General features: G+C 30.5%; 2 protein-coding genes across 3 annotated transcripts in view; one reads left to right on the plus strand and one right to left on the minus strand.

The window, feature by feature from the left end:
* LOC108685082 (WW domain-binding protein 4) overlaps positions 1–13,055 on the plus strand; it is a 49,012-nt gene extending 35,957 nt beyond the window's left edge. Inside the window, exons 2-7 of one of the 2 annotated variants that reach the window (XM_018189720.1) lie at positions 10,136–10,343; positions 10,417–10,518; positions 10,754–10,828; positions 11,055–11,298; positions 11,898–12,231; positions 12,599–13,055. In XM_018189720.1, coding sequence (XP_018045209.1) covers positions 10,136–10,343; positions 10,417–10,518; positions 10,754–10,828; positions 11,055–11,298; positions 11,898–12,231; positions 12,599–12,818 — 1,183 coding nt within the window. In that variant the 3' untranslated portion in view covers positions 12,819–13,055. The remainder of the gene's footprint in view (positions 1–10,135; positions 10,344–10,416; positions 10,519–10,753; positions 10,829–11,054; positions 11,299–11,897; positions 12,232–12,598) is intronic. The other variant, XM_018189721.1, reaches the window with a different exon arrangement.
* Positions 13,056–14,079: 1,024 nt separating this feature from the next.
* LOC108685054 (facilitated trehalose transporter Tret1-like) lies at positions 14,080–16,576 on the minus strand. The gene is made up of 4 exons (XM_018189672.1): positions 16,365–16,576; positions 15,348–15,912; positions 15,082–15,280; positions 14,080–14,703 (listed from the first exon to the last, which is right to left on the minus strand). The coding sequence occupies exons 1-4, from the start codon at positions 16,438–16,440 to the stop codon at positions 14,080–14,082; spliced, it is 1,464 nt and encodes a 487-aa protein (XP_018045161.1). The 5' UTR covers positions 16,441–16,576.
* Between the last annotated feature and the right edge of the window lie 3,068 nt (positions 16,577–19,644).

Here is a 19,644-nt window from a genome sequence, read left to right on the forward strand (position 1 = left end):
ATCAAAATAAATCTCTTGATCTCTTTATCTCAGCACAGAAATTACGAAAAATCAATAAACTTTAAGGTCGTCGTCTTACCCCCCCTTTTCCCTACTTATCGAATCGCTACACACAGTATAAGATATCTTAATGAGCCAATATTTATTTATATTTATGGGGTGGAAACTTAAATCTTTTTTTAAATTGATCAAGTCACATTTATTATCATGTGAAATAATAATTTACGATTCCTTCATGATACAGTAAATCCATACGTCTGGAAATTGTATCTCTCGATTCTCTGGGAATCATAAATTTTCGAGAACCTTGATCAACGAGTCCTAAAATCCATATCTGTCAAGAGATGAATAGCATGAAGAGTGATTTCAAAATGTGAACCTGTCAAAAATATCTACGCGTGCGACAACGTCAAATGTGCGTTAACTAGTTGCCAAAACAAATAGCAATGGACCGACAGAGAGAGATCCGAGATGGCCAAGCCTACTTCCTATACTTCAATTTTTAACGTATCGCTACGAGTGAGTTTTGATCTACTTAGGTTCGATTCCGGCGGCATTAATTACTATCAACTTTGAGCAACTTTAATAAAGCAACTTTTTTATTTTTATGAATGAAAAAAGGAAGTACGTGCATTATACATATGACTCTTGATATTTCCAAATTATAACTTTACTCGGGAAATATTTTAAATTAAAATCAAGTCAGATTTTATTTTAAGATGCTGTTTGTCCAATTACACGCGAGAGAGTAATATAACTGTTAGGATAATGTTTTACACGATATACGAGCGCGTCTCTTTTCGGATTATATGTCATTCCGTATGAGATAAGATGATGAAATTGTAGTTTTTATTCGCTGAAAATATACATGGAAGTCGATTACGAGGACGAAATTTATTGGGGTTATTCGAGAGAATCACTTTTTTTGCGATATCAATATCATTTGCATAATCTATCGTGCTATCGTGCTCCGAATTTCTCGGCGATTTTTAGCGAGCATAATTCGCCTTCTGGAGATACAAGCACGATAGATAAATTTCACCAAGCCTTATTGAGCATTAAAATAAGGATCCCTTTTTTATACGAAAACTATCGTAATGTAAAATCGCTAGAGAGAAGCAATTTGTTTTTCTTATCGATTGTTTAGAAATAGACATTGTTTATTTGAAAGTAACTGAATAATTAACTAATTTCGTTTACTTCTTACATCTCTTATTTATTTCTCAAGACTATTACGGTTTTTAAGACTATTACGGACTTTTAAAGAATTAAAATGACAGTTTAGATTCTGACGAATAAATCATTGAGTTGTAATTACCTTTTTTTGAGCCAACACAGGATATCAGTGTAAAAAATTTTTTTATTGTTTGCAATTGATGCAAACAAATGATAACGTATACGTTTCACATGATACAAACAAATGATAACGCATACGTTTCATACATTACGGAGCACAAATTGGAAATGTCCCATGACTTTAACTAGGAGAACATAAAGATTTTACATGAAGAAAAGATTTTATAAAAGACTGTTTCTGAAATGTTACACATAAAACAACTAGACTAATAATGATTTTACAAAATGTCATGGTACTTCTTGATTCTCTATAATCTATTGTGACTTGTTGCTCTCCTCTCTCCTATTTTATATATATATCGGTTGATATTTATCGCGAGAACTTTCATTAAATCCATACCGCACGAGCTGTCGACATCTCCAATAATGTTTCACATAACACTTTTACGTAAGTTTTTGATGAGAAATAATATTATTTTAATTTAAATAACAATAAAAAATTCAATGTTTAGTCAATTTGGCAATTTAAATGAACGAATTTATGAGGTAACACACGCGAGAACATCACGTTAACATCATGTTTCGTTAAAAAAAAGGATAATTCTGATTTGAATCTAATGCTTTGTAAGATCAATTATGAAATTGACTGTATCCACACAATTTTGATTTTTGTATTCTTCTATTCATGCACTGAAGAGAACCCAAACCAGGAGGAGTGCTATTCTGTCATTTTCTGTACATGCCTACTGATTGTTGTTGGTATCTTGCGCAGCTTTTTTACCGCACAGAATACCTGCGCAAAATAACGAAAATTATCGACAGACGTATAAAATGTTACAGAATAGCGTTCTTAAGATCGAAACATATACGTTATCATTTGTATCAATTGTATAAAATAAAATTTTTTTTTATGACACTGACATTCTGTTTGACTCAAAAAAAGACAATTATAATTCAGTCTCTTAAAGAAATTGTGAATTAATGATCTCTCTAATGTCTCTCTAAAATCTTCTCTCTAATGTCGCTAAATATATTGTTAAATTCATAATATCAAATTAATTTGTTCAATTTAGTTATTTTTAATTATCTCTAATAATTATTGTTATTAATTTGACTTAAACAATTTAACTTAAGAAAATGTATTAAATTTGACTTAAAAATTTAAATTATTATTACTAAATCAAGATTGCCACAAAAATGGAATCAGAGATCAGAGAAAATGAAAGTCAGAAAAATCAGGAAAGAAAAATTTTATAAAATTTTCTGGAAAATTAAATTAATGACTTTTAAGAAATTTAATATGCGTACGTCAAATTTACGCAATTTTGGAATACTACCAATTTTTATACAATTAAATGGATTCAGTATCAACAACATTAGTAAGATTTATATTGCTATGTTAAATTGTTCTCACTAAAATATTTAATAGTTTCCAAATCAGAATGAAAGTACAAAAAATTTCAAAATATGATTAAAGGAAAAATCATGGAGTTTCATCTATAAATCAGGAAAAAGTTATGAAAGTTATGAGAGTTTAGTGTGTGAAATTTGTAAATGAATAATAATATGAATTAGAGGATGATATCATTTATCTATAATATAAAAAAAAACAATTATATTTATTTCTCATATTATTAATGTAACATTTTTCCAATGTTCTTTTAAATTGTTGGATAAAGAAAATGTAACGAAGAAAATTTTACTAATGTAATGACTGTGAGGAACAGAAACTTTGCTCCTTGAAAATGTGGGAAGGAATTAGAGGATGTTTACTTGGAAACTAACCACAGTAATGGATTGATTTACATTTTGACACGCATGGAAATTAAAAATAACAAAATATTACTTAACTCAAGAGATTAGATTATTGTTCCTTTGATATCTACCAGTATACAAGATAATGATAATGACAAGCTTTCGCGAAATTTGAGATGTTTATTTAGACGAAAAAACCGCGTGCTTTGTGCTTAATGTTAATAATTTTTATTAACAGATTTTTTTTTGCGTTTGGTGATATAAAGTGTAATTGATTTATATTAGGAAGAAAAAGTAGTCCGAGCTGTCCTAATATTCGTTATACTTCGTCGATACGTTTGTAACGATACATTTGAAGAACGCATCGCATTAAAATAGCCATCGAGTTGTGCACAATGTGCATCGCAGCAGCGGAATCAAGGGCACGATCTCGGCATTGTCGGCACGCGTTGGCGATACGAGGACGAGCAAACATGTCGGAATAATGTCGGATATAAAATCATTGTTTTTGCCCGATAAACGACTCAGTGTCTCGTCCAAATTGTTGGCCGGCATGAAAGCGTCACAATATAATCGCCAATAAATTCAGTTTAGCACAAGAAAGCCGTGATTTTATTTAGAGATCGTTTTGTTATCTTTATGCAATAACTTTATCAGTCGAACACACAATATTGTCTGTCTGTAATCAAAGAAAAGTAACAAGAAATTTACCAAATTTATTATATACTTATTTCTAATGTAATATTCTTCTAACGTTTTTCTAAATCGCTAGATAAAGAAAATGTGACAAAAATAATTTTATTAATATAATGGCTTTATAAGAAACATGTATTTCTGCTCCTCGTATTTCGAAAATGTGGGAATTAGAGAATAATATCATTTATCTGTAATATATTTATTTATATTATATAATAAAATATAACATTTTTCCAATGTTCTCTTAAATTGTTGGATAAAGAAAATGTAACGAAGAAAATTTTGCCAATGTAATGACTTTATAAGGAACAGATTTTTGCTCCTTGTTTCGAAAATGTGAGAGGGAATTAGAGGATGATATCATTTATCTATAATATAAAAAAAAACAATTATATTTATTTCTCATATTATTAATATAACATTTTTCCAATGTTCTCTTAAATTATTGGATAAAGAAAATGTAACGAAGAAAATTTTGCCAATGTAATGAACTTTATGAGGAACAGATTTTTGCTCCTTGTATTTCGAAAATGTGGGAGGGAATTAGAGAATGACATTGCAGGTTAATGCGACGAGCTAGTATATACGGTCGCCGCAGTATAAACAAGAAAGGACGGATGCAAACGCGAACGCGTCACATTAAAATGATGAACCGTAACGATGGCTTGTACATACGCATTCGGTAGCGTCTGCCAAGCGAGAGAGATGGCGATTAGACGAGCGGGATGAGGGCCAGAGGCACACTGGTAAATTCTCCATTGCCGCATTTGGCTGTCGCGGATAATAACACGGCGCAATTCTTCGAAGGGATTCGGAATCGCATCGAGAATCACGCGATTCCGAACTATTCAAAGATCCATCTCTATTAATAGCTCGTATTAGTAGTGACGATCGCTCTATAGATAGCAGAGAAGTAGATGCTTCGGTGATCCCCACAAGCTTACGAACGCGCATCATTAGCTTGCGAGCACAAATATATCGTGCCGCGATAGAAAGGCCGAAGCACAGACCTTTGCATAATGCATAATGCATAAAGCGTAAGAAAATCAACCAATCAGCGTCTTTAATTTATTTTGTGGAAAGGAAGAAAATAAAGGACTTTAATTGGTTCATTTTCTTATACATCATGCGTTATGCAAGACTGTGCTCCTGCCTATGACGAGATCACAGCGATAGCGATCTTGTTCGCCGCAACGCTGAATATGACGCGGATAATTTAACCGGACAAATATTGTCGCGGTCCGTTCATCCATCAGAGGTGCATTTAGAAATTCAGGATATATATACCATTTTATTTTTGTTGTTCACTGAATGTTAAATAAGGATAAAATGATACTTGTACTGCTAAATCTATATATATAGTGTCAAATTTAACCTAATTTGAATTGCCACTGCTATTCAATATATTGTTATTTTGTATTAAAATAATGGATAAATTTTATATAAGTGTAAATTTGACACTATATAGAGTAAATTTAACCTAATTTGAACTGTTTTAAACTGTTTAACTTCATTGTTGTAGTATAAAATAAATGAAAGTAATATTATATATATCGAGTAATGGCGACTTAATTAAGTTAAATTTGATACTCTATAGATTTGACAATACGGTGACCATTATCCTTTATTTCAGGTAGCTATTTTTTAGATTTATTTATTTTTTCAAAACTCAAGTTTTGTCTTTAATTTTAATAATATTCCTTTTTAATTAGTTTCCAATATATTAATGTTCGAATTTTTAGGAAACTACCGACACATTTTTAGCAAAGACAATATTAGCCCAACAAAATTGCAATAATATCAAAATAACATCAAAATGAGTCGTGATTGAAAGGTGACTTTTAATAATCAAATGTGCAACTATTTTGACGTCATTTTAATGTTATGATAACTTGTACTTTATTTGGGAGTTAAGATATATTGCGTAAGAAAGTTAGAATTAATGCGTAGACTTTTGATAGTCACAAATTAGTTTAAACCTTTATTTGGAAATAAAATTCTAAGATTTTCAAGTTTATCCTTAATTTTCTCTAAGAAAATATGATCACAGTATCTACAGATGCACTCGGGTGAAGTTTCTGAACGCAGCTCAGCAATCACGCTAATAAGATCATGTCTTCGTTTCGTGAGAATTACAACTGGACACTTTCGTGGGTGGATTCTCTCGCGAATGAAACTGGGCGTCTCTGAAATGTCAAGATTAACACGCGCTTCTCGAGTAGCATTCTATGAGAATAATCTTTTGAACTGTAAGACGCAATATCAACAACCTTACATCTGCTACACGAGAAGATCAATAAATTCCAACCGCATTTTGACAATCGTTGATTTATATCAGCTGGACGCAGTCGCGAGTACCTGTTGCTGCAACAACGGTATGCACGCGGCGGTATGCACATCCGCATTTTCTGTATGTGACAACGAATTTATGGTGACACACGTTTGACAATTTGCGTGTACATTAGCCTTCGGTATGCAAGGGCAACGGTGCATGACAGGAATGATGGAGGATCGTCAAAGGAGGAGGGATATTTCCACTTTGGAACTCGACCAATGGCCGTGTGCTTTGAAATCTTATGTATTGATCTTGTTTAATCTCGCTCACATGCTCTACCTGCTCCACATTGCCCTAATTCATCTACGGCGATTACTTCCTGCGATGCTGCGACAGGCGTTCGGAATCGCTCGTTAAGAACACCGATATATTGCTAACTAAATTTTGGAATATCATAAAACTAATGATCGTCTCTCTCAAGATCGTGTAAATATAAATACATTCTTTAAAATAAAATTAAAGGTCATTTCGAATCTGAAATTAAAATGAATATACATATTTATATAACTTTGGAAGATATAATCATACTGTAATTTAAAAAAAAAGAACATTTTAAATCTTGAAAATTCAGCGTTTTCTTTAATTTTTCAAGTATATATTGTAGAAACTTATAAATAATTGAAAAACTTCAACTTTGAGATCGTGTGCACAGAGTTGATAAGAAATCATTTTCATCTTTCCTCTAACATTCCTAAACATTCTAAAAGCTTGACATCTTGCTTTTGGTTTTTTAATAAATCGAATTTGCAATTTTTTTCTTCGAATCATCACGATTTGAAAGAATCACGATGCATTTTTAATTATTTCTATTATCACAATTTTTATTACTTTTGCCGCTGATTTTTTGCAAATTCTTTTTTTATTAAAATATAATGTAACTATAAATATGTTTTTATTTAATTCAATCGTGGTTTAATTCAATCATGGTTTTAATGAAAATAATGTATAAATATATTACACACTATATATGTAGGTTTTTTTAAATGGTAATAATTTTGCAATCATACAAAAACCGTGCAAGTTTGTTTCGGAGAGATTATTGAGAAAATATGTGATTTAAATTCCGTTAATACTAGGATCACAAATCTAAATTAACGCAATCGCGATTTTCAAAGTAAATTTATAGCTTTTTATGAGTAAGGGTTTTTATCATAAAAATAAAAACTTACTAATTAATGATGATTATTTATGAAAAATCACAAAAATCTAAAGCTCCACGTGCAAATCCAAATTAACTAGAAAAAAAAGAACCATCAAATGAATCAAGCATGGCACAACCGCAGTTCTAGTATTAATTCAAGAACAATATTATGTGATGAAACATTGTAATCTGTTTACACCTCAGGGATTAATCCAGTCTTGAGATTCCCACAATATTTCAATGAATATTCATTGAGCCATTCCAGATGATAGTCTAGTTGTTCGTCCCGTAAGTCCTGCAGATATTCATCATAGCTTAACACAACCCATGTCTACATAGAAAAATATTATCAGATTTTTTAATATAATTATTGTATTTTAGGATACATTTAAGGAAAGAATTGATATAAAGAATTTTTTAAATTAGCACCATTCTTAAAGATTTTGATAATTAAAAGAATTCTGTTGCTATTAATTTTTATCAGATTACAAAAAATTTGTTATTTTTTATCAAATAAAATTGTCAACAAACCGAAGCGAAATTTCTGTCGAGGACTTTAGTAGACTTCATCTAGAAAAAATGTTCTATGTTTTTTTCAAAGAACCTCGTGGTTTTCTAACTTTAATGCAAAGTACAATGAAAAACAACAAACTTTTTGCATCGACGTAATAAAATGCATAAAATTTTATTATTTCCCGAACATAAAAGCAGAAAAAACGTTTTTCAAACGAAAATTTTTCAAAGAACGTCACCGTCACAAAATCTTTCTAACTTTGATGCTGTTTTCATTACTGTTACGCTTTGTCACAGTTGAATTGAATCTTGCATAAAATACCAGTTACGAGATGTTGATAAAATGTTAATAGAGCGCAGCGAGACATACCTGTAATAGAAACGAACGCTACTGTGTGAGATACGTTTATTGTCAAAGCGAATTTCTGCAACAAAACAGTTCGGTACAGCAACAGGTTGAAACTTTATTCATGGCTTCGTTGGAGGTGATTCGACAAAAAGAAACAATCAGAATGAATCGATCCATCTTAACAGAAGATTACTCATTGGCATTAATTAACAAGATCAGAAAATTTTTATTGTTCAATAATACTTCTCTTAACGTGAAATATGAATACTAAATATTTACAAATATTTGCGATTTACAGATTTACTTTGAATTTTTGTTTAATTTTAATGATTAATTGTATTTAAAGAGAAAAATGCAATGTAGTTTTGAGTTTCTAATTGGCTAACATCGTTTAATCATTATTAATCGATATCAATTATTTTAGAAATATAGGAATGCTTAGGATATTTAATTTCCGCTAAAATCATATTTCTATGTTTATCATCATATTTCTATATTTATCTCAATATAAACTATAATATAAATTGACAACATTTTTCACTTTTATTCTTACGAATTCGCAGTTCGTTAAAAATCAACTCACTGTCAGTTTAATATCTCATAACTCATTCGTATTAGAATGATTCTTTCCTGCGTGTTTCTGATTAAAAAAAAAATTATTTAATTCCAATTGTCGATAAACATCAATTATCTCTTGTTATGTATGCAATTGTTATATACGACTCGTAAATTTTTTATATTAATTTTAAAATTTGTTTGATCAAATATTAGGTACATATTTTATAATTTGTTGATTGAAAATTTTTTTGAGTTTTTTATTTATTTGACTGTAGGTTTATAATTCTAAATTATTAAATAATTTTTATTAATTTAACTATAAATCATTATTATAACATCATTATTATTAAAATTCTTTAATTGATTATTTTTTATAAATTTGACTGTAGATTATTAATTTGATATTGTTTAAGGTATTTTCATTTATTACTCTTATTTTGACAAAACTGCACATTTTCGCTTGATATAACGACGAATTGTTTTCTTTTATTATGAGAATGTATATGTGTGATCGGAATTCATTATTATGAGAAAATACATAGAGAAGCATCTCAATATTACCTATGTGAAAAATATTTTCTAATCATATATGTAATTTGAAATCAATTAAACGCACTATTTGTACTCCGATTTTTATGCAATTGACTCTGTGAGTACGAAATATCTTGCGACCATTGTTCTCGTATACATTTTGTAATTTAATTATACTTCTATCTTACTTCATTTTTATTAAAAATCTCGTATTTGCTCGTTTATTCATTTTCCCTTATTATGTAAATTATTTGTTGCACTTCGTTCTTATTTATTTTATTTCCACTGTTCTATTTAAATCACGAAAAGATAAGATGAGATGCAAAACTCAAAGCATGCACATGTTTTTTCTTTAGTTTCCATCTGTCGCAATACTTGGCAATATGTCGAGCTTTCATTAAGCCCTTCCTAGGAATTTCCTTTCGTCGCAACTCCTTTAGTCGCAACTGGGACGCGAAGGTCGAATGACGCTCAAGGCTGCGTAGGTCGGAGACTAATTACCAACTAATTTGTTCTCATCCCGAAAGGGAGAAAACATTTCTCCTAGGTCACACGGGCAACATCGTCCGCATTTTCTCCAATAATTGCTCCGGGAAGACAGCCCAAACCACAATCGAATGAATTATTCACTTTGTCGATCGATAGCGTCGAGAATAGAACTTTTTCGACTATTCTGACTCGCGTGCATTTTAGTTTGGGATTTATAAAAATACATATCTTACACAACGAGATTATATAATAAGACACTTTACTTTAGATATCTGGAACTTCGTAGAAGAAACTGAAATTCAAGAACATTGTTTGTTGTACAAATTTAGCACTAGAGAGGGAATACTATACATATATTTATAATATATTTAAATTCATTCTTGTAACTTGACAAATTTTGCCGATGCGTCGATTCTGTATAATGTCGTAGATATTTATATGGGGTCACTCTAGCTGTGATAACGGATTGCAGGGCGGATTATTGGAAGTCCCAAGGACGCAAGTTCTGTGACTTCTGCAAGTGCTGGATCGCCGATAATAAACCGAGTATCGACTTCCATGAAGGCGGCAAGAAGCACAAGGAAAATGTCAGTAAGCGGCTCAAGGAGATCCACAAGAATAGCGCCAAACAGGCAAAACAGAATAAAAAATTCGAAGATGATCTCAAGAAAATGGAAAATGTATGATTATATATAGATGTTGATTAAGACATGAAAATACTGATGATAAATAATCATTCTTTTTTTGGACTAGGCGGCTATGGCTGCGTACTTGAAGGATGTTGAGAATAACACGCGAGATATGACTGCTCAGAGAATCATTAAAGAGAAACTGGATAGGATAGAAACAAAAGAAGTAAGTTATACTTACTTAAAATTAATCTCTTAATTTTAGAAATTATTGTTAAGAAAAATAATAATATTAGATGTAATACTTTTAAAAAGGAATAATTTTTGTTTTCTACGTTAAAATATCAAAATTTAGAAAAAATATATAATTATTCCTTTTTCCCGTAGAAAAAAAATATCATTCCTCTATTGTACATATTTTTAATTCAGTGTTTAGTGTGATGTAATATATGTATTTCTAGATGTCTCAAAATTGCAACCGTGTACCGTCAGCCGCTTTAGAAACGGTTCCAAGATTCAAAAACAATAGTGAACAGGTGCATAAATTCAAATTGATCTTTTTAATTATTTAATGATCGAAACATAATTAAAATATGACATCATTAAACAAAACAAGTATTCACTTGTTTATTTATAAGATCTGGAGTAAAAGTCGGATTACTTGCTGCACCTTTGATTATGCATACGTCTATTATTTTCTATAAAAAAATTAGAACATGATTCATCAATGCGAAGTGAACTTTTCAACTGAAACTTTTCCAGTTCTTGCCAAAAATGGATCCTTGTGACCCGGCAACTTTATCAAAAGGCGCGCCGTCGTTTCCACGAGTCCAGCAGCAGCACAGCGGCGAGAACAGGACTCTGGGGAAGAGTAAATCGGGGAAGCTGAAGGGAAAGGGGAAAAAGACTCAGGAGGATGATCATCCGACCGCACCCGTCAGAAAACTGTGGTATGAGGCTCGCAGTCCCGAAGGATACACTTACTATTGGCACATTGAAACGAACGGTGGGTGTACCTTCGTCGATTTTTTTTATTTTTTTGCACGTCTGCCTTTTGGATATCTTTTTTCGTCAGACAGTAACTATAATATGTTAACATTTCATTTTTCTTGCAGATGTGGTAACAGCAATTCTTATATTTGTTTCTTATTTGAAATAATATAATTTTCACATTTTTATGTTTTTTTAATTTATTATTTATAATTTACATAACTATATATTTTACATTACATTACTATATGTTGTCTTCGTCAAAAACTATGTCTCTCAAATAGCATTTAAAATGTAAGATTTTTAAATTTTTGTTGATGAAATTATGATTATGGGAGAGACGCTATTAGTGTTATTTGTGTCATTCTATCTTCATTCTATCTTCGTCTATTAGACGTGAAACAAGCAAACAAGAATATGACAAAATAATGCTGATAGCGCGTTCCCCGAACGCAGCTTAGGCTTGCTCCTTTTATTCTTTTTATTAACATGATATTGAATTTATAAGTTTAATAAGCTTTACTTTGATTAAGATTAAGTATATTATGAATCGTAAATAAATCTCATGCGAGGTACCTGTTATCGAACATTCCATAAATATTTGATGTACATTAGAATCGGTTTGGGAGCCTCCGGAAGAAGGCTACATGACTTTCATGGAGCAAGAAGAAGAGGCGACAGAAGAGGTGATCCAGAGAGAGCTCATGGAACAATTGGATAAGGAGGAAGCGGATAAGAAGGCAGATATTCTTGAGGAGCAACGGGCCAACGTCGAGAGAGAGAAGATGAAAGAGTTCAGGAAACGATCAGTTGAAAACGATGATGTCCAAAAGGCTGAAGAAAGCATGGAAATAAAGAAGGCGATTGAAGAAGAACGACCTTACTGGCGAGACTACAGTGTACCTGAGAGACCGCAACCTTACGGATCCTGGCAAATCGTGGAGACAACGTAAATATTTTATACTTATTCCACTTATTCCACTATATTATTTTGATTACCAAAATGGGTTAAAATATTTTTCACGAAAATTTGTCGCGGCAACAAGTTTTATTATTAATTCTTGAGTAAAGATGCGTAAGTTTTCACGGATTGTGAATGAAAACTGCTAGAAATTGAGCTACATCAATTGGCTGATTAATGTATAATTATTTAGTAGTAAAATATTATTATATGTATACATGTATGCATAACTTTATTATACATAAATATACTGTTTTATTGTATTATAGTAGAATCAAATTACTTAAAGATTAATTAATTTTCTATATTATTTTTTACATAGTCTTAAGATAAATGCAAAAACGTTTAATTTTAGCAAGAAGAAACCATTGGATCTTCAATTGCCAAAACAACAGAAACAAATACAGCTGCCCATATTTACAAAGATAGAGCCACCGCCATTACAAAGAACTTTTAAAGAAAAAACTGTTATACAAATTAATACAGGTAACAGTGATGATGAAGAAACAGCCACTACTTTTAAAAAAAGAAAAATTGGTAACAAGAACGTGCGCAAAAGAACGATTGATGATTGATAATATTTATTTGTGGAAAGTGATATAATCTTTTGTCTTTTAGTTTATGTCTAACGTATTTTTTAAATACGCATAGAAAATTAAATATTATCAAATTAATTTAGTAATTAAATTAGTAATATTTATAAGGCATTAGTTTGCAGTTTATATATAATTTTAGAATCTTTATTTATACATATTTTATTACAGATGTAAATGAGAAATGCATATTTTGTAATCTACTTAAGTATAAATGTATATTTGTGCATACACATATTCATATAATTTTAATTGTAAATAAAAAGTTTTATTCTATTTTACATAAAAATTTTGATCCTATCATAATTAATATTAATTAAATAAATTTTATTAATACTATTTAATGTACACAATAAATACATTTTCAGCATCACTTAAAATAAGTAATTGTAGAATTATGTACGTACATATTTTTTATTTAATATCTGTTTATTTTTAATAACTTAATTTTAAATAGTTCTATTCTATTAAAACCAGTCAATCAACATTCATATACAATTTTTCTTATATCTTCATTTTTTTAATCTTATTATTGTAATATCTTCATTAATGTCAGTTCTGCTACATCTGCGTGCCATATATGTGTATCATGTATCAATATTTTTCACATGTATCAATATTTTCCACATGTATCAATATTTTTCATTTTTATAAAACACACTTGCAAGATAATATATGAGATATTATGAGATTATGTTATATACAATGCAAACTTAATACGATAAATTTTATGTTACTAAAAAATAAAATGTCGAAAGAAGCAGTGAATCGATTAAAAGTAAATAACGCGAGACTCCCTTTAATTGTACGAAGCGACTTACATATTTACTCAATTATTTTTCGCAATACATGTCATATTAATAAAGTATAATCAGTCTGGCTTTGACCGGAGGTCGTTTATTCATTACGTAAAATTTGGAATATTTGCTCATGTATATTACATGTTCAAGAGTCGTACAAAGAATAAGCTAGATAACTTTTATAATAAACACATATAAAATACTTGAGCAAATATTCCAAATTTTAAGTAATGAATAAATTTGGAAATATGAAATGGAATGTAAGGATTAAACAACTAAAATTATTACAAGTACTACACATTATTAGTAAAGGAAAAATTTTGAGACACTGACATGTAAACTTTTGTACACAATTATGTACAACATTAAATTATGGAGACATTTTATAAATTTCTTCACTATTTATTATTAGTTTTCAGATCCCTTGAACGTAGATAACATTTTCACACATGCGCCGCGTGAACTGAATCTGATCCAATGATATGTTTAATATCGTTCTTATTTGTACATCGCACGCCATTAAGTTCATCTACAATATCTTCGCGTAACTGTCCTTTGGTCTCTGGTAGTAATATGAAGCAAAACAAAAAATTGCATACGCAGAAAGTAGCAAGGAGAAAGAAGCAACCATGCAAGCCTAACAAAGTAATGAAATCCGTGAAGCTTTTCGTCATGATGAATGCAGATATCCAACTTACAGAGATACCTATGGCCGAGGCCAGGCTGGTTACGTCACGGCTGAATATCTCAGACATCACCACGACAGGTCCGTTTCCCATTCCCAAAGAAAATAATATCATGTAGGCAGATAATGCTACCACCGGTATCCAAGAATAAGCGGACACTTCATATTGCAAGTTTTGAAGATAATAAAATGCACCTATCATACAATGACACACGGTCATTCCTGCACAGGATAGAAGAATCAAGGGCCGTCTGCCAGCGCGTTCCACTAATAATGTCGCTAACCACGATCCAAAGACCTGTATAATCGCTACAATGATAGATGATATATTCGGTGATAACGAACTGTCGGACATTTTAAAAATCATTTCCGTGTTACTGATCTAGAAAAAGTCGAAAATTCAGTTTGTCATTTTGTAAAAATAAAACATTTGAAATAAAATGAAATAAATTGAAATCGTAGAAATTTTATCAATGAACGTACTATTCAACTTATACAGTGGAAAAGTTTCCGGTGACATTTTGTATTTTAATTTATAAAAAAAGCCTAATAAAATTTTAATCGGATATCAGTAAGATGTGATTAATGAAATCTTGTACTAACATCTGATAATGATTAAAATTTTATTATTTTTTTTTTATAAGAAAAAGTTCCCGGGCCAGGTACATTTTAGAAAGAAAGCAAATTTGAAGGATTTGTAAGCATTAATAATGTTGCATTAAATGCCTGAATCCATAAGCTATGTATCATTGATAATTACCATCGCAAAAATGCCACAAAGTTGTTGACCGATGAACAGACCCACAATAATTATGAGTCCTTTAATCGTTGCTTTGTCTCTAACCAAATCTGAAAACTTGGTAGACTTTATGGATGCGGTCTCCTTGATTTGCAATTGTATATGCGACAACGTACGTTCTGCTTCCAGATTGTTTCCAGCTTTCAACCACTTCAAGGCTCTAAAACAACAAATTGCAACGTATTTTTGCTTTTAAGGAGAATATTGTTTATTTCATTTTTTTTTACCTAATCGCTTCGTGTGTACGATTTCGACGCACCAGATATAACGGCGACTCCGGCATGAAGACGAAAGTGATAAGATACAAAAGAATTAACGCTATAACAGCTACGGGCAAGGCACGGAAGGACATTATGCCACCCAGGATGTAAGCCACTAGTATCCCGGTATTCACGGAAAGTATCAAGATACTTGCCAACATGCCACGGATACTGTCGCACGAAATTTCCGACACGTAATTTGGTACGACGAAGAATGTAGCAGCGCCACTGATGCCACTCAGACCCCTCGACACATAGATATACATGTGCTCGGTAGCAAACATGATCAACAACCAAGCGATAATTATTGGCACCACTAATATGTAGCCCAATCTCTTCCGACTAAACTTGTCTGGTATCATCGATGTTAGCACAGCCACGAAAGTACCACTTAGACACAAAATGCCAGTCAACCAGGATACGCCGTTATCAGTCATAGGGTTTCCCACGGGCGATGAAGGACTTTGCAACAGTTGCGCTGACGGTGATGGCCATCCTATCACGATTCCGTAAGACAACGCCAACTGATTTACTGCAAATATATATCACTATATAAATATGACTTGCGATGGAATAAATAAGACTTTTGACGATTTAATAGAAACTAATTGTAATAAACATATTGTATTCTTTAATACATTATAATCTGTATTAAATATCATTTTAAGTATCATTGATATAATGCCGAGATAAGAATAATTTAATTTTTAGAGTAATTTAGAATAATTTCTTAGAATAATCACACTTGCATCACTAAATATCAATTGCTTAAAAATATCGATCTTTTTTATTTTCATATGTTCTGTTTACAATTCTTCTCTATTTTTAAGTGCTGCTATATCCATCAATGGAGAACTACTATTTGGAGAACTAGTACTTAAGGAAGTTTCTCTCCTTCGATTGAAGTCATCGTATGCGTCATATATCTCTTCTGCTCCTTGAGAAAGAATCGAGAAAAGAGGTTCTTTCTTCTTTCCAACTTACTGATTATCGTGGCAAGGAATTGCCGCAACTTCCCTGACTCCTTCACTGGCTCCTTCAGATTTTCGCACTTCTCCATTGCACGTTTTTTCAAATAAGAACGACCGCACTAATAATTCCGTAATTATTGTCGGTTTCGAGCCAAGAGTTGACTAGGAATAAATTTATGAAGTACCAATGCATTGATATAAACAGAATGCTTGTTTTACACTCGACGAGCGTAATTCAATATGCTGTATACGAACTGTAATTCGGTTTATAACGATCACTATTTACGAAAAAATTCTTGCCAAGAAGGGGCATTCTTATCTAGATGTCATTCGTTAATGAAAACACGTAAATAATAGGCACACATGTATTCTGTGTACACAGCAAATATTCATTTATCAGATCTATCGACTTAAAGAAGAGTATTAAATTTTGATAGATGTAATCGATGTAACCTGAAATCTCAGCCTCACAAATATTAAAGACTCCAAAAATGTCAAAGATACGTGTCTAAATAAATTTTAATAAATATCCGCTTCTTGTGCTATAACGTAGAATTTTATCATTTTATTATTGGACAATCTTAATCTTAAATAAGATTTTATATTAATTAAATTCAAATAAAACTTTATATTAATCTATTGAATTATGAACAATCCGATCTTATACTTAAATTTGATCTTAGATAATATTAAAATTTATGCAGTCTCAATGAAATAACTATGATTTCTTGAGATCTTCTTCAGGTTTAAAAAAATATGTTTTTTTACTTAAATTTTAGATTCTATTTTTTTGGAGATTTGAAAATTTGAAGTTATTGATTTGCGATACAATATTTAAAATTAACGTCTTGTTTAAAGTGATTATGTTTATAGGCTGAAGATGGCTCAAAGTTGAGCTAAAACGTTCCAATTTTTTAATCTAATTTTTTTGTATTAATTTATTATTAAAATTATTATGCATGTTTAAAAGCATTGACTCCTATAGCCTTCATATTTATATTTATTACTTTTCTATCATACAATAGAATAGAATATATTATTCTATTTTATCCATAGCATTTATTATCTATTATGCATAATTTATACGGGCTATGTAAGGTAGATAGACATTGACATCGAATTGTTATAATTAAAAATTCTTTTTAAAGATATCAAGAGATACCATTGTTGATTTATTATATATGCTTAACGGGTATCATGATGTGAAATTTTATTCTTTTACACAGAGAAATGGATTCGCTGGAGAAGAAATTTCCTTTATCTTGTGTCTTTTATTATATAAATCATTGTGCAAGCGAGAATGTACCGCCATGATTTATTGCCATAGCATCTCGCTGAGAAAGACTTAATTTACCACTGCTATCCAACACTGTGATTAATTGATAAAATTATGACTAAAATTGATAAAATTATGATTTGTAGCAAGCTAATTTTAATGTGGAATTGTGTGTCTATGTTAGCGTTTGTTGCGTAATAATAATACGTGCAACTTTTAATGTCAAGCGGTGACGTAGGTGCATTCCACTAACGTTCGCCGCGTCATCATTTCATCCTTGTTTAATATTTGAAAACGATAAGGATGAAATGATGCTCGCAAACGTTGCGAACGTTAAGTGAAACGCGTCCTGTAAGTATTCGAGGTTTCCTTGTAATCTCTTCCATTCGAGAATATTTTCCTTAAAAATTTATTTTATTTTATTTTTTTTTATTAAAGATTCGCCGAAATTATCTTTCAATGCAGTCCTGCGCGTCGATACAACGCGTTCGATACGTGTTAAAGCCAATCGTAAAGAATTGATCAGATGTTTGAAGCGAAATTGGAGAACGAAATTCCCGAGTCATTGTTGCTGAATGTAATTAAAATCGCGTTCAATGTTCGAATGTCGTTTTAAACATCTAATTGATCATTATGGTTTTATCATATATGTAAAATCGTCCTAGAGGTGAGCGATTTACCTTCAAACTCCTACGCTGGAGCGTATCTGCTTAGTAACGTCTCCATCAACAACCACATAAAAAAAAATGAAGTATGTTTTTTCTGCAAAATAATATGAGGAATCGAATTAAATTTTCAGCCACTTCAATGTTGATTGGTCGGTTAACTAAACTCGCCTATAAAGGTGATATCTCGAAAAGTTATACTATTATTACCTTATTAATCTGATGAAATTTTGACGTCACTCAAAATCAGATTTGGAGGCGAGAGCTTAAATATAAAATTTGATATTTATATTTTTTTTTATAATATAAAACTTTAAGATTGTCTATCGGATCATGAATTGATTTTATATTAAAAATCTCCTTTTTCATAGCAAATTATAGAATTTCATCTTATAACAAATCCTACATTAACACTATTTACAATTAGATAACGTGCATGTCGAAAAGACATATAGGAGACATCGTAAAGATTTTATTAGACATATATGTTGTAGTGCATATAGCTATACATAAATAAAATTAGCAAAATAAAATGTATACGGAGAAAAATGTTGAATTAAATTAACTGGAATTCTGGAAAATAAACAATCCAGATTTTTTGTTACATTTACCAAATTTCAAATCTTTTTTCTACTTTAAAAAAAAATTTGGCATCTAAAGAACAAGTTTTGTGCGTTATCTGCCTCAATTCATGCGTATCCTTTAACTGGCATAACTTCGAAGTTCATCTCTGGGTCACAAATGATCCAAGATGTGTACAGAGTGTACATTTTCTGTAAATAAAAAATTTTTATTTTTTTCTTTATTTTCAACTAATTCTCGATTGTATTGCGAGAATATTTCGCGAATTATTAAAAAAAGAATTTAACTCTAAACCAACATATTTGTCCTTAATAAATGCGATTGTTATCTTTGTTTTAAATGTTGTCTGTAATGTTATAAAGAACATTTTTCTAATAAATTATAAGTTTTTTTAATACGACAGTAATAATAAAATCCATTGTTTTAAAATGTAAATGCAATTATAAGTATCTTTAATTTATAGCTATTCGATCATGCATATTAAAAAAAACATCTTTTTCAAATTACTCGATAACTAAACTTTTTGGACAGCCGATATTTGAACTATTTTTTTTTCTTGTAGTTTATTGGAATATCAATTTTAAGATACTGAACCATACTTTTCCTTTAAATATTTTTATTTCAGAGTTTTATATATTTATATGAAATAGTGCATTTTTCGTTAATTATATTTAGTTATAATAATTTATCTATAATTTGTTATGACTATACCTGCACAAATACTTTCTAAAGATGTCAAAATATATATAAAAATTGTTTAATAATTTATA

The sequence above is a fragment of the Atta colombica genome, unplaced genomic scaffold, assembly GCF_001594045.1.
Source record: "Atta colombica isolate Treedump-2 unplaced genomic scaffold, Acol1.0 scaffold145, whole genome shotgun sequence".
Lineage (NCBI taxonomy): Eukaryota > Metazoa > Arthropoda > Insecta > Hymenoptera > Formicidae > Atta > Atta colombica.

Excerpts from the sequence above, each read along its gene's own strand:
- LOC108685054 (XM_018189672.1), bottom strand. The coding sequence starts at position 16,440 with ATGGAGAAGTGCGAAAATCTGAAGGAGCCAGTGAAGGAGTCAGGGAAG. Across the intron at positions 15,913-16,364 it reads ATTCCTTGCCACGATAATCA|TAAATCAGTTGGCGTTGTCT; the intron begins GTAAGTTGGAAA and ends ATATATTTGCAG. Across the intron at positions 15,281-15,347 it reads CGTACACACGAAGCGATTAG|AGCCTTGAAGTGGTTGAAAG; the intron begins GTAAAAAAAAAT and ends TTGTTGTTTTAG.